General features: G+C 38.8%; 1 protein-coding gene across 1 annotated transcript in view; it reads left to right on the top strand.

The window, feature by feature from the left end:
• Nucleotides 1–6,461: 6,461 nt before the first annotated feature.
• The window catches only part of kcnmb4 (potassium channel subfamily M regulatory beta subunit 4), a 43,339-nt gene continuing 34,316 nt past the window's right edge, over nucleotides 6,462–15,484 (top strand). Inside the window, exons 1-2 of the mRNA XM_015381606.1 lie at nucleotides 6,462–6,681; nucleotides 14,707–14,877. Coding sequence (XP_015237092.1) covers nucleotides 6,517–6,681; nucleotides 14,707–14,877 — 336 coding nt within the window. The 5' untranslated portion in view covers nucleotides 6,462–6,516. The remainder of the gene's footprint in view (nucleotides 6,682–14,706; nucleotides 14,878–15,484) is intronic.

The following is a 15,484-nucleotide window of genomic DNA, read 5'->3' as shown; positions in this document are numbered from 1 at the left end:
AATTTTATTTCAGTGTTAAATTCTGTTTAGTGTAACGTATTATAATTAAAAATGTCTCCGGACCTTTACTGGTTATTTTCTTTATTCGGACCCCGCTGATTTTTAATTGGTTACCCCTGGGCTAAAGGATGATATATATACTGTAATGGTTATATGTTTTTCTCCTTAGGTTATGACTAGATGTAGGTCACCTTTTTTATCCCGTTAGTCCTGATATTCATGCTCTGTTTCAGTACTATAACAACTTAAGGTTGGTTTGGTTCATCACCTTCCACCAATGGCGTCACCTTTTTATGTGAAGAACAAGGTTTTTAAAGGAAATGATGTCCAAAAGAGGCGGTAGGTTTTTTTTTTGAGTGAGGCTGATGTGCCTGTCCTCCACTAAGAGGCTTATCTCACACAGCTTGTAACGGTGAGAGAACAACAAGCAGCCAGGGGCATAATAAACCTCAAATCTGGATTGAATCATCAGGCCGCTGGAGCAAGCCAGCATGGTTATAAGAGCAGAGAGAGAATGGAGAAACCATAGAAACTGTCACACTCCTGCACCATGTGACCAAAGTGTCAGCACCTGAACCTGTGAGAAGGTCAGGCTCAGACATGAGCTGCCGGGGAGGGCAACACTCATGGAAATACTTTTTTCCTTCTAACTCAGTATAGCAACAAGCACCAACTTTAATATGTTTCGACTCTACATGACGAACAAAAAGAAGTCCAAAATGGTGCAATTTAAATTTTTGTATGTTTTGTATTTTTTTTTTTATTTCTTTTTTTAAAGTGTGACTTGATTTGTTATCCAGCATCCTCTATCAATATAGTGTAAAAAAAAAACAACCTTTGGCATCATAGCTGCAAGTCGGAAACAGAATCAGAGCCTGCTTTATTTAAATAATTTCTGCTCACAAACAAGGAATATAAGGACATTTTAAATATATAAATATGAAAAAAGTAGAGTTTTCATTTTTTATATTAATGTTGCACCAATACCGATGCCAGTATTGCAAAAGTTTTGCGGGATCTCGCAAAAGTTTATTTTTTCCCTCCATGTCCCTTTAGGGGCTCCGTAAGTTTAGCACCGTCCCTTTAGTGGCACCAAGTTAGAAAATGATCTAACTTCTTGCACACCTTCACAATAAAAGTCTTGGGCGTGTTTAACATGTCCTTAATTGTAAACAAGTTTGTTTAAATGTTGATTGTTTGTTGATTGCGATACGATCATGATGACATTACAAAAAGCAATGATATACTTTTTAACTGCGCATATTCATTTGCACACAGCAATCTTAATATAAAATTATTACCTTTGTGAAAGTGTAGAAAATCAGAGCATTTAGTTTTGTGCTGATAAAGTGAAATTCAGATTAAATCCCAAATTTTTTTAAATCTCAATAAAAACATGGATGTCACATCAAGACATTAAAGTTTTACATTTCTGCAGTCTCATGGCCGTTGCTTTGTTTGTAGAGATTTTAATTTTCTTAAAGGACTTTATGTGGATTTACTTCTTCATACCCCTTTTCAGACAATTTAAATTAATCAATGTAATTTCTCTGGTTGTATATACTGACAAGTCTATCTGGTGGAGGGTTTGTTTCTATCTATGTTCAGGTGAATTTAGTCAATTTGGAAATTGGTGTTTGCTTTGGTTGATGTTGACTAGTTTGTTTGGTTTTGTTAAAGATAGGCTCTGTATGCAACTTGAAGCTCCGTCTCTCTGGTTCTTTTTCCTGAAAAGAGATCACTCAGGACAAACTCTTTAAATAATATTTTTAATTACTTATATGTATTAAATAACCAGGAGACATGACAACAGATTCTGATAGAAAATGTAATCTTACTCAGATCAGAGAAGTTGCTTAGAGTTACAGAAGGCAGCTGCTCACCTCTGGGCTCACCTCTCAGGAAGTGGCCCCTATTATCAGTTAAAAAGGCATTTTATAAACCCCCAGTCTGCCACATCATCACATTTTACATCAGACACGTTAGCAGATGATTAGACATCCATGGCTCCAGCATTATCAGAATATTAAACTTTGTTCTTAGTTAAAGTACACCACTCTCATTTCATTCCCAAATCTTTTCCTAATATATTTTTCTAATATTAAAGTGTAATAAACTCACACATCATCAATGATAATTATTCTAAAAGTTAGTTGATTCATTTATTCTTGTTTGTCAAATTGTCTCTTTAAAATTGCCTGAAATAATTTCCTATTTATTCATTCATACGTGGGAACTTTGGGTTAAATTAGGTGATCTCTATGCATCTAAAACATTGTAACAATATTTGGAGAAAATGTGATTGAATTTTAATTATTTTTTTTTTCTACATCCTTAAAAAACAAAAAAACAAACAAAAAAAACTCAATGCATAAATATTCACACTTTGAGATTGTGATGTATTTTATGGAAGAGGATTAGGGCCACTGAAAAAATAAAAAAAAGTTTAAATGTTATTTCAGTTTAATATAGTAAAAAAATCAAAATTCTGACATTAATCTGACTTATTTTCACACAATTCATACTTTAATCTCAGAATTTTGGATCTTAATGTAGATGGGCACCATGAAGGCAGAGATGTGGGAGCATTCAGCTTCACTGACAAAAATGTGAGTTGTTTGGGAGGGCCAGTAACACGTTGGTGGAAAATTAAGGAATTAGGCAAGTTTTTACATGCCTGAGGGGTCCCCGGTGATGCTATTTCATTAATGGAAGAGCAGAAGGTGATTAAAACAAGAGAAAGTTTAGTCTCTAAAACAGACATGGCTATGGCTTGATAATAACATGTTTGTTAGCTGTCAGAATTAAGTCAGAAGTCTGAAAAAAGTCAGAATTCTGTGGGAAAAAAAGTCTGAATTCTAAGATTAAAGTCAGAATTCTGAGATTAAAGTAAGAATTCGGAGAAAAAAATTGTCAGAATTCTTATCAAACTATAAATTATAAAAATTACAAATTATAAAAATCAGTTAACCTTTTATATATTTTCAGTGGCCCTAATCTTCTTCCGTAGTTTTTAGATTTATAAATGCAGTAATTTAGTTTCACAGCAAACAGTGAAAGTGAGAAAGAGAGCGAGAGAGAGATAGAGAGATAGGGGGAGGGATGGAGGGATGGGAGGAGACAGATTATGGAAATCAAAGTAAATAGATGCAACAGAAAATGGAGAGAGGGTAAATAAAACGGACTCCGGGTCTGAAAGCAGCCGCTGATGAAACTCTCCAGAGTGCGAGCAGCAGCAGCTCCTCCTACTGGTTTTTAACCACCCATCCGCGCTTCCTCCTCTCCATGCCGGCGGAGGTCTCCGCGGGGCGGCCATGGCGAAGATCCGGGTGTCGTACGAGTACTCCGAGGCTGAGGACAAGAGCATCCGGCTGGGTTTGTTCCTGATCGCCTGCGGGATCCTCAGCCTCTTCATCCTGGGCTTCTGCTGGCTCAGCCCGACGCTGCAGAGCCTGCAGAGCAAACCGGCCAACTGCACGGTGAGACACATGCAACCACTTTTAGGATTTCTGTTTCATTTACAAGCTTTCAATAAACTTTATCAGTAGATGTCATAGTGCACTTTTTAAGAAAACATATCTGTGACTTTTGGAGAAAGTAATAGAACAAGTGTTTATACTCTGATTCTGGGTGTTTAAAAAGGTATTTGCAGATCTTTTGCAGCAGGTGGCTTTTTGCATTCATTTCAGCTGCTTGGTGAATAAACCTTAACTGCATGAATCATAAAATCTTTAAGGAGAACTTTGTATGTTGGTGTAACATTAGTTCTTCAGGCTGTATTACTGAGGGAACTTCACTGTATTTACTGCAACAGTTTAATGTTTATTTACATTCTCCTTGCACCAGTTTGGACCGCTCTTTTCTTTCAGGACTTCTTTTGTGCTTTGTGGAGAATGTTTTAACAAGGTGTTGGAAACGTTCCTCTGAGGTTTTTGCTCCACATCGATGTGGCAGCATCTGTCCAGACATACAAACATGAAGTGAATCTCTTTGCATAAAGTCCCTCTGGTGACTTTGAAGGCTTACGGATTAAGTCATGTCGATCCATCCATTTTCCATCCGCTTATCCAAAGCAGGGTGGCGAGGGGTGCTGGTGCCTTTCTCCTGCTGTCTATGGCGAGAGGCGGGGTCCACCCTGGACAGGTCATCAGTCCGTCACAGGGCAACACAGAGACAAACAACCATTTACACACACCTAAGGAGAATTTAAAGATGTCAATTACCCTAACAATCTTGTTTTTGGAGTACCCAGAGTACCCAGAGAGAACCTATGCTACTCAGGGAGAACATGCAGAAAGAGCCAGGCCAGGAATCCAACCTGGATATTCTTGCTGCAAGGCGGCAGTGCTACCCACTGCTCCACTGAGCAGACCCTAAACTCATGTTTAAAAAAACAAAAAACATATTTGGAGATACATAATGACATGGTGCATTATCTTGTACATTTAGAGCTGCTATTTAGCAGGTTTTAGCTGCACTGGTTCTCCCAACATGGATCAAACAGCTGAATCCCTTCATCAGCATCATTCAGCTCTGCAGAGCCTGTTTGATTCTGGTGTGTTTGGGAAGTGGTGCGTCCAAAAGCTGGGCCCACACCATTATACCACCACCAGCAGCCCAAATTATTCTGTAGCTACCAATGTCACAGAGACCCATTGAAATTTTAGCTGCTCTCATATTGTCCATTTCTTGTTCAGCCTGTCTGAACAGCAGCCCCAGTTTCCTGTTTTAGATCACACGTTTGGAGCTCTGCATGCTTATCCTCCTGCTGTGGCGCATCTCAGACCACTCTGCCCGTTTTCATCTGATCTCTTCACACCAACGAAAGGATCTGATCCATTCCAGTCGCTCTGTGATGACCAGCAACATGTTAACATGGATCCCAACCCATACCTGAATCCCAAATGAATGCTGTGGTGATCAGATGTTGCAGAGTAAAGTGATGGTGATAAGTGTGACGGGATTAATCTGATCCGACAGGATCTCTAACACTGAGCTGTGGGCTATCGTCCAGGGAAGCTCAGACTACAGCTGGAGTCACACTGAGCGCCTGGTTTAAAGTTCTTTAATTAGATTCATTAACTTCATTTTAGTTTTTTTTTTTTGCTTTTTCACTCAAATCAATTATTTTTTTTCCAATAATCAGGCCCAATTACATATGATTCAGCTCAATTCTAACGATGTTACAGTACAATCAACCTCTGTTGGTGATATAATAGCAGTCTGTAAACGGGACTGCAGCCACAGAAGCCCTGATTGTGTCGAATCATCGACTTCAGCTGTGGCACAGTGGGAGGACGAGTTACCTTACAATCTGGAGGTCGAGGGTCAAGTGAAACTAGAATCATGCTCTAAGAATCCAGTTTCTTTAACATTTAAAACTGACAATTTAACCATTTACAAGGAGATTGAATTTTTCCGGTTCTTAGTGAGTCACTTTAAACTGCGCACTGCATGCAATCAGGTTATGTATCTTGACAAATAAATGCATGTTGCTCAAACATTTCTGGAAGGGTTTAGCCTGTTATTGTACATTGAGACACTATTGTTCACTTTTCCGTTGTGTCTTCTCTTCCAGAGTTGTCCAGTAGGTGCTTAGGTGCTGTACTTAAGTAGCTTTTTTCTGTATTGGTACCTGAGTATTTACTTTTATTCTACATTTAAACAAAAATATCTGTACTTCCTATTCCTTACTTCGGTCTGAAAAACTCACANCGCATTTGAGTAGAAATATACGTCTCCTCCTGTTGGAATTATCTAAATTGATGCATTAAAAAAATTTAATACTGTTGCAAATATTCATGAGATTTATACTGGGGCACAGCTCATTTATACTGGGGCACGTGCCCCAGTAAATAGGGTCTGGCGACGCCGATGGCCTGAGGGGTCCCCGGTGATGCTATTTCATTAATGGAAGAGCAGAAGGTGATTAAAACAAGAGAAAGTTTAGTCTCTAAAACAGACATGGCTATGGCTTGATAATAACATGTTTGTTAGCTGTCAGAATTAAGTCAGAAGTCTGAAAAAAGTCAGAATTCTGTGGGAAAAAAAGTCTGAATTCTAAGATTAAAGTCAGAATTCTGAGATTAAAGTAAGAATTCGGAGAAAAAAATTGTCAGAATTCTTATCAAACTATAAATTATAAAAATTACAAATTATAAAAATCAGTTAACCTTTTATATATTTTCAGTGGCCCTAATCTTCTTCCGTAGTTTTTAGATTTATAAATGCAGTAATTTAGTTTCACAGCAAACAGTGAAAGTGAGAAAGAGAGCGAGAGAGAGATAGAGAGATAGGGGGAGGGATGGAGGGATGGGAGGAGACAGATTATGGAAATCAAAGTAAATAGATGCAACAGAAAATGGAGAGAGGGTAAATAAAACGGACTCCGGGTCTGAAAGCAGCCGCTGATGAAACTCTCCAGAGTGCGAGCAGCAGCAGCTCCTCCTACTGGTTTTTAACCACCCATCCGCGCTTCCTCCTCTCCATGCCGGCGGAGGTCTCCGCGGGGCGGCCATGGCGAAGATCCGGGTGTCGTACGAGTACTCCGAGGCTGAGGACAAGAGCATCCGGCTGGGTTTGTTCCTGATCGCCTGCGGGATCCTCAGCCTCTTCATCCTGGGCTTCTGCTGGCTCAGCCCGACGCTGCAGAGCCTGCAGAGCAAACCGGCCAACTGCACGGTGAGACACATGCAACCACTTTTAGGATTTCTGTTTCATTTACAAGCTTTCAATAAACTTTATCAGTAGATGTCATAGTGCACTTTTTAAGAAAACATATCTGTGACTTTTGGAGAAAGTAATAGAACAAGTGTTTATACTCTGATTCTGGGTGTTTAAAAAGGTATTTGCAGATCTTTTGCAGCAGGTGGCTTTTTGCATTCATTTCAGCTGCTTGGTGAATAAACCTTAACTGCATGAATCATAAAATCTTTAAGGAGAACTTTGTATGTTGGTGTAACATTAGTTCTTCAGGCTGTATTACTGAGGGAACTTCACTGTATTTACTGCAACAGTTTAATGTTTATTTACATTCTCCTTGCACCAGTTTGGACCGCTCTTTTCTTTCAGGACTTCTTTTGTGCTTTGTGGAGAATGTTTTAGCAAGGTGTTGGAAACGTTCCTCTGAGGTTTTTGCTCCACATCGATGTGGCAGCATCTGTCCAGACATACAAACATGAAGTGAATCTCTTTGCATAAAGTCCCTCTGGTGACTTTGAAGGCTTACGGATTAAGTCATGTCGATCCATCCATTTTCCATCCGCTTATCCAAAGCAGGGTGGCGAGGGGTGCTGGTGCCTTTCTCCTGCTGTCTATGGCGAGAGGCGGGGTCCACCCTGGACAGGTCATCAGTCCGTCACAGGGCAACACAGAGACAAACAACCATTTACACACACCTAAGGAGAATTTAAAGATGTCAATTACCCTAACAATCTTGTTTTTGGAGTACCCAGAGTACCCAGAGAGAACCTATGCTACTCAGGGAGAACATGCAGAAAGAGCCAGGCCAGGAATCCAACCTGGATATTCTTGCTGCAAGGCGGCAGTGCTACCCACTGCTCCACTGAGCAGACCCTAAACTCATGTTTAAAAAAACAAAAAACATATTTGGAGATACATAATGACATGGTGCATTATCTTGTACATTTAGAGCTGCTATTCAGCAGGTTTTAGCTGGTTCTCTCAACATGGATCAAACAGCTGAATCCCTTCATCAGCATCATTCAGCTCTGCAGAGCCTGTTAGATTCTGGTGTGTTTGGGAAGTGGTGCGTCCAAAAGCTGGGCCCACACCATTATACCACCACCAGCAGCCCAAATTATTCTGTAGCTACCAATGTCACAGAGACCCATTGAAATTTTAGCTGCTCTCATATTGTCCATTTCTTGTTCAGCCTGTCTGAACAGCAGCCCCAGTTTCCTGTTTTAGATCACACGTTTGGAGCTCTGCATGCTTATCCTCCTGCTGTGGCGCATCTCAGACCACTCTGCCCGTTTTCATCTGATCTCTTCACACCAACGAAAGGATCTGATCCATTCCAGTCGCTCTGTGATGACCAGCAACATGTTAACATGGATCCCAACCCATACCTGAATCCCAAATGAATGCTGTGGTGATCAGATGTTGCAGAGTAAAGTGATGGTGATAAGTGTGACGGGATTAATCTGATCCGACAGGATCTCTAACACTGAGCTGTGGGCTATCGTCCAGGGAAGCTCAGACTACAGCTGGAGTCACACTGAGCGCCTGGTTTAAAGTTCTTTAATTAGATTCATTAACTTCATTTTAGTTTTTTTTTTTTGCTTTTTCACTCAAATCAATTATTTTTTTTCCAATAATCAGGCCCAATTACATATGATTCAGCTCAATTCTAACGATGTTACAGTACAATCAACCTCTGTTGGTGATATAATAGCAGTCTGTAAACGGGACTGCAGCCACAGAAGCCCTGATTGTGTCGAATCATCGACTTCAGCTGTGGCACAGTGGGAGGACGAGTTACCTTACAATCTGGAGGTCGAGGGTCAAGTGAAACTAGAATCATGCTCTAAGAATCCAGTTTCTTTAACATTTAAAACTGACAATTTAACCATTTACAAGGAGATTGAATTTTTCCGGTTCTTAGTGAGTCACTTTAAACTGCGCACTGCATGCAATCAGGTTATGTATCTTGACAAATAAATGCATGTTGCTCAAACATTTCTGGAAGGGTTTAGCCTGTTATTGTACATTGAGACACTATTGTTCACTTTTCCGTTGTGTCTTCTCTTCCAGAGTTGTCCAGTAACTTAGGTGCTGTACTTAAGTAGCTTTTTTCTGTATTGGTACCTGAGTATTTACTTTTATTCTACATTTAAACACAAATATCTGTACTTCCTATTCCTTACTTCGGTCTGAAAAACTCACATGAAGAGAAAAGACAATTAGAAGAAATTCGGCAGGAAACATAGCATTTAATTTTGATAGATATGCATGAACAGGAGCAAAGAATAGGGCTGTTTCCCCCCAGGCCTGAAACTGGTGGTGGAGTGGAGATGAAGTTGGTCAGTCTGTAGACTGCTGGTTAGTGAGACGGTCTGCTGAGCTTTATGGGGAGATCCAGTGGACTGGAGATGATACTAGAGCTTCACTCAGGGACCTGGAAGATGGAAGTCTAGCTTGGATAACACAGGTTGAAAGAACCTGTCCATGATGAGCAAGCATGAAGCGACAGTGGAGAGGAAAAACTCCCCATTGGGAAGAAACCTCTGGCAGAGCCAGGTTCAAAATGGCGGTCTTCTGCCGGAATGGTTGAAATGAGACGCGGAATGCAGGAAGAATGACACACTCATGAAGTTTTAGCTACGATGGTGAAGGAGGGGCTGGAGGTGGGTTAAACAGGGTCATCTGAATGAAGTCACACAGTGCATCCACTGCCTGCGCACTAGATAGTAGAAGAGTTACGGAACGGAGGCCTTTTATTTATTTTTTTGCTTTTTTTTTTTCTTTTTTTTTTGTTTTTGTTTTACAGTCTCCTGTCTGGCAATGTGGCAATAACAATAATTGCTTGATGCCAAAAAGAGCCCAACAGATTTTACTTTCACAAGTGCAGCAGTACGGCTATTGCCATAGTGTTCCGCCTGATTTATGCATATAAATAGCTTTATTATAATTATGCAGGGAGTTTTACAGATTATATAGACAATGCAATGTAAGTAGAACAGGAAAGGAAAAACAGGAAAAAGGAGAAAAGATGAAAGAAAGAGGAGATAAAAGGGAGATAACGATAAAACATCTTCAGTCTGCTTCAGCACCTGCAAAGAGATGTAAAAAGAAAAGCACAACCAACAGACATGGTACGAGACATACAATAAAGTAACACCTAGATACTATCGCTAAAGTATAAGTAGTATTATTTAATCTGACATGTATTCTGTGTTACCTGAAGATAAGAATATGGGCTTTCTGTATTGAAGTGGATCAGAGGCGTTTTAAATTAATTTTGGATGCTGATTGGCTTACATGGAGGGCTGGTTCAAAGCTGATTGGCTGTGTCACAGGTGGATGTAGGAGAGCAATCAGTTTCTTCAGTTGAACTTCTGCCTAGGCTCCATTTTTATCCAAATGGGCCTCTTACTTCTATACCTGTTAATAATAATAAAGTGTTACAGCTACAACAAAAAAGGGAAAATGTTGGCAGGGGAGTGGTGGCCTAGTTGTTTGGGCAAAGAGCTTGGAATCCTGAGGTTGTAAGTTCAAAACCCACTCGCACAGACTGGACGTCTGTGTCTTCAGCAGGCGTAGAGCTAACAGAACTGGCAGCGTTGCGAGGCAAGGGCTCAAACATGTACGGCTGGAAGCCTTCTACACCAAACCAAGCTTCTGCCGCCCTGGCGTCCTCTTCCACAACATCTTCATCCCGCTTTCCTCCTCTAAAAAAAAACGTATGACGGAGGAGACTCATCCACAACCTCTGACACTAAACTCTCCTCCTCTTGCATGTTTCCTCTGTCCATAGCGTTCCTTGACAGTGTTGTTTCTAAGTCACCAGTTTAGTGCTACTTGTTCCCAATGGAATTTCCCATTGGGAACCTACTAGCACTAAGTTGCTAACTGGTTAGCAAGATGCTTCCAAGAAACCGGCCACAATCAAACTGGCTTGCGAACCTTCCGCCACAACAATCCCGCCCCCTTGATAATCGACCAATCACATTCACTTTATCTACTCGTGTAAAGTCAGGCACCACTCAGGAGAAACATGGCAGTTCCAACCTCTAAGATAAATTTTTGCTTTTACTTTAACCACTCTTTTTTTATATGCACTTTTCCATCAGTAAATAATGTGATTTAGTCCTCTGTTTACTGCTAAGATTTCAAACCATTATGTTTGCATCCTTTAGATAAGTAATGCACACAAACTTTATTAGATAATTCATGTTAGAAGCCACCAAGTTAATTTGCTCTTTTTTGACTGATCTTCAGCTGTGCTGGTGTTTCCTGAAAATTACACACCTGGAAAAAGTTGTTGGTTCACTTCATTTAATGAAAGAAAAAACCACAATAATCACAGAAATACCTTTAATCTGACAAAACATATAAATAACAATGAACAAATGAAGGTCAGGCATTCAACAGAATTATTTAAAAAATAAACTCATGAAAGTTCAAGTTAAAATCGGAATAAATCATGTTTAATGTCCATTGATTTCATCAAACTGAAAATCAGTCAATGCACAGCTCTGTGTTGGAAAAATAAACAGATTTTCCAATTCTGAATAGATTCTCATTTTAATTTCTAAAGATTTGTTGACAGAATCTCTACCTGAATCTTGTGATTCAGGTGACACCTATAAAAATATTTTAAATATCAGCCATCCGATTTTAGATTGAACTAAATCGAAAAGAATCGTTTCTAAATTTTAAGTCTGAATTGAATCAACTTTTTTCAGTCGATACGCAGCCCTATTCTGAATTTAACTCCAGACATCTTTGCTTAAAGTCGTTTTATTAACTATAATAAAAATAATTGGAATGTCAGGCAATCGTATGAGTAAATGTTCATATTGCATTATATACTTTTACAGTTTGCTTTAAATCCCTGAAAATACAGTCAGATCTCCCACCATGTCTTAATCTTGATCTATTTCTGTATTGGTTTCCATAGAAACGTTAATTGCTGCAGGTTTTGCTTACAATGATTTACAGGTCTTTTAATCTAATCACATTTCTGGCAGAGTGTACTTTTGAGTTAACATGTGGCCATATTTTGGACTAGGGTCAAAGATGCACTCCAGTGTTTGCTGCCTGCTTTTGCGTTCGGTCGCATGCATCTGCTGTTGAGACGGTTTCTCTGCAGACTTCCAATTTGGCAGCAGTAACTCAAACAAACTGAGGAAAGTGATTAAAGGGGGCCAATTCTTTTTGGGAAAGCTGTTCCAGAGTCCAGAGATCTACTCTAAACAGAGAAATGATGCTCAAGCTGGCGAGCAAAATAGAGACACATCAGTACCAGTATGAGCGTGTGATTGTTTTTAAGTCATAAAAGCTTCGTTTTCATCCATTAATTATAACTGTGCTCTAAATAGTTACTGGACTGGGACTGAAGCAGTTAATTTGATTTATCATAGTTAATCAAGCTACTAAAACGATCAACTAATAAAGTGGTCAAATAATTGTTAGCTGGAGTTTACAGACAATAAAACATTTACTAAATAAACAATCCTCTTAAGAAAGATACTAAGCAAAAGGTGCATAATAAATGCACATTTTGTTATTCTTTATAACAGTTAATGTGCAAGATCTATAATAAAAAGAATAGAGACAAATTAAAGCAAGCAATGTAGAAACAAAAATAGTCCAAAAAATGCTCCACCTGGAAATAAGTAAGTCTCACTTGAAGTCAAGCTCTGAACACTTTTTGTAGTACTTAAATTAAAGATTCTATGTAGACCTAATCTTTGATGTCTTAAAACTTGGGTAATTTAAACTTTAGGGACTGCTAAAAAAGCCACTGAGCATTAAAGTTTGATGATTGAGATGCTGTTTGCTCACCTGGAGACCATCTCACCCATCAGTTTTGAAAGAATAAATATTCTACAAAAGTTGCACAGTCCACCCTAAAACATTTTTTTTCTAATTTAGTTATTTTTATCTTTTTGGTTGTCAATAAAAATTGGATTAGTCCGGCTTCAGAGATACTGTGGCATTTCAAAGCCTCTGGGAATATATGCATGAAATAAATTACAGGCTTCTATACGCCATTTGCGACGGATGATGGATTTCTTCCAAGCTGATTTATTTGACTGTTAGCTTATTGCATCATTTTAGAGGGTTATTTTTTTCCCTCTAAATTTTGCAATCCCTGGTCATGTGGGACAGAAAGCTGGTCCAGTCTGCCGTTAACGAATCTGTGGCTTAATAAGGCATAAATCAAAATACTTGAGTTTAATGCAGCTGCCTGGCCTCTTGAGTGAAGACCGTCTGACTTTTATTAAATCAGATTAGATTGATGGTGTCGTCTCCCATGTGTTGTTTATTCATCCGTCTCATCGTACCAGACCAGTAATGAGAGGTCATCACTCCTTTACTATTACTGACATACAGATGATTCAGGAATCATCTCCTTAATAGTCCAGTTCACACGTTTTTTATACATTTAGACATTGGTTTCTATGGGGTGCTGATGAGCAATTGGTTTCTATCTTTCTTGGTTACCATGACAAAATGTGATTCTCCTTTTTAAAGAAAAGAAAAAATGTCTTTGAGTTTGGTGTTGGTCTTATTGGCTGTCCAGTATTGATTGATGGATACATACTACAGAGGGTAAATGTCAGCAGTAACAAAAGACATAAATATGGAACCGGCTCTGACAAGACAGATTAATGTTTGTGCAAAAGGTCCCTAAATGAGGCTCCCCTGGCGACCAGAACAGGGTTATTTTACAAACTGATGTTGCTTTCTGGGTGTTCAGGGTCCTTAAAAAAAAGTAAAAAAAAAAAAGGATTAAAAAGTTTGTTATGGGAAGGAACAAACTATTTAGTGGGGAAATGACGACCTAGTGGTTGGGGCATTGCACTTCGATCCCAGAGGTTCTGAGTTCAAGCCCCACTCCCACGGACTGCCACTCTAGGTCTCTGAGCAAGACCCTTAACCCCACACTGCTCCCCAGGCACCGCACAATGGCAGCCCACTGCTCCCCAAGAGGATGGCTTAAATGCAGAGAGGGAATTTTGTGGCTTTGTAGTTTGGACAAGGAACTGACAATAAAGTTGAATTCTATTCTAACCATAAAAGTTTATGGGGAATTACCTTGTGTGTTCTTGAAACAAAATTCTGTAGGTTCCAGTAAATTAAGTTGTAAGCTCTGGGTAAGAAGTCTTCAAGTTTCACTAAGTTAACTTGTAAGATATTATGAAGAAGAACCTTCCTGAACTTCCAGAGAATTAACTTGTAAGTTCTTGAAAATTACACTGTAAGTTTCGATAAAGAACGTTGGAGGTTCTAACTTGTAATTTCTTTGAAAGAACTTGTAGGTTTTGATAAAGAACCTTGTAAGTCCAAAGAATTCCCTTTCAAGTTCAGTTTAAGAACCTTGGAGGTTCCAGAATATTGACTTGTAGGCTCTAAAAATGACCCTGTAAGTTCTAGAACATTAACTGTTAAGTTCTGCCAAAGTTTTTTAGAAGCTCCTGAGAATTAACTTGTAAGTTATGGGAAATAAGCCCTGAAGTTTCAGTAAATTAACCTGCAAGGTCTGCTAATGAGTCCTGTAAGGCCCAAAATATTAACTTGAAAGTTCTAATAAGGTACCTTGGAAGATCTGGAGAATAACTGGTTAGTTTTGGGAACGATTCCTGGTAGCTCGAGATGATCAACTTGTATGTTCTGGTAATTAACCCTACAAATTAAAAAAATATATATTTCTAAGTTAATGAGAAAAAATTCTGCAAATTTTAGCAAATTAACTTTTAAGTTCTGGAAAGAACCTTCAATGTTCCACAGAATTGATGTGTAAGTTCTGGAACTTCAGATTTTAGTAAATTATATAGTTTCGTTCTGAGAAATAACCCTGAAGGTTTAGAGATTTAACTGGTAAGTTAAGGAGAGAACCCAGTAAGGTTCAATAAACTAGTGGCACAAACGAACAAAAATAAAAACTGTTGCTTTGTATTTGGGTTAGGAGTTGGACTGTTGGTCCTTCTGCTCATCGTCTGTCGTCCTTTTCAGGTGGTGTCTGTGTTGCGTCCCGAGGAGATGTTTGAGTGTGTTTTTACATGCGGCACCGACTGTAAGGGGACCTCGCTCTATCCCTGCCTGCAGATCTTTGTCAACAACTCTGAGTCCAACTCAGTGGCGCTGCTCCACTTCGACGAACAGCAGCTGGTCCTCAACCCAAAGGTAAACAACCGCTTTACTGTTTCGCTGTGATTGGATATCAGCATTGGGGTAGTTAATACAGCAGAAAGATGAAGTTTTCTTAAATGTAGAGATTTCTCATTTACGACTACAATAAGGTGAATCTTAGTGCCTCAGAATCAAATATTGAAATCCTTCTGTTCATACAGTTTATTAGACCTTTATTTAACCAGCTAAATTCACTTTAGTGTTTTAAAGGAAAAGTTCGGTCATATTCAGAATTCAAACTTCTGAAAGTACTTTAAATATGAAATTATTAAATACTGTTCAATAAATGATCATAAATCATCCCTGAGGCAGTAGATACATACATGTGAATGTCCCATACAATAAAGAAATGTAACATCTATATCTGTATTACATGATTCAAATGTATAAACACCATTCAATTACAAGTACAACTAAACAAACATTCTATCAAATAAATTAAGAAAATCATTTCAAATTATGATTAGAAAAGTTAAATATGAACTGAAAAAAATAAGAGAAAAATAATTATACTTATTTCTCAAGATTTTCTCAGATTTTTGTGTTGTTTTTTGGGGTCAGGCTGAAATATTTGAATAAGCTAGCTTAGCGTTAGCCATCA

This window comes from Cyprinodon variegatus, unplaced genomic scaffold (assembly GCF_000732505.1).
Source record: "Cyprinodon variegatus isolate N-32 unplaced genomic scaffold, C_variegatus-1.0 Scaffold237, whole genome shotgun sequence".
Taxonomy (NCBI): domain Eukaryota; kingdom Metazoa; phylum Chordata; class Actinopteri; order Cyprinodontiformes; family Cyprinodontidae; genus Cyprinodon; species Cyprinodon variegatus.
This window is presented reverse-complemented; position numbering and strand designations above follow the sequence as displayed.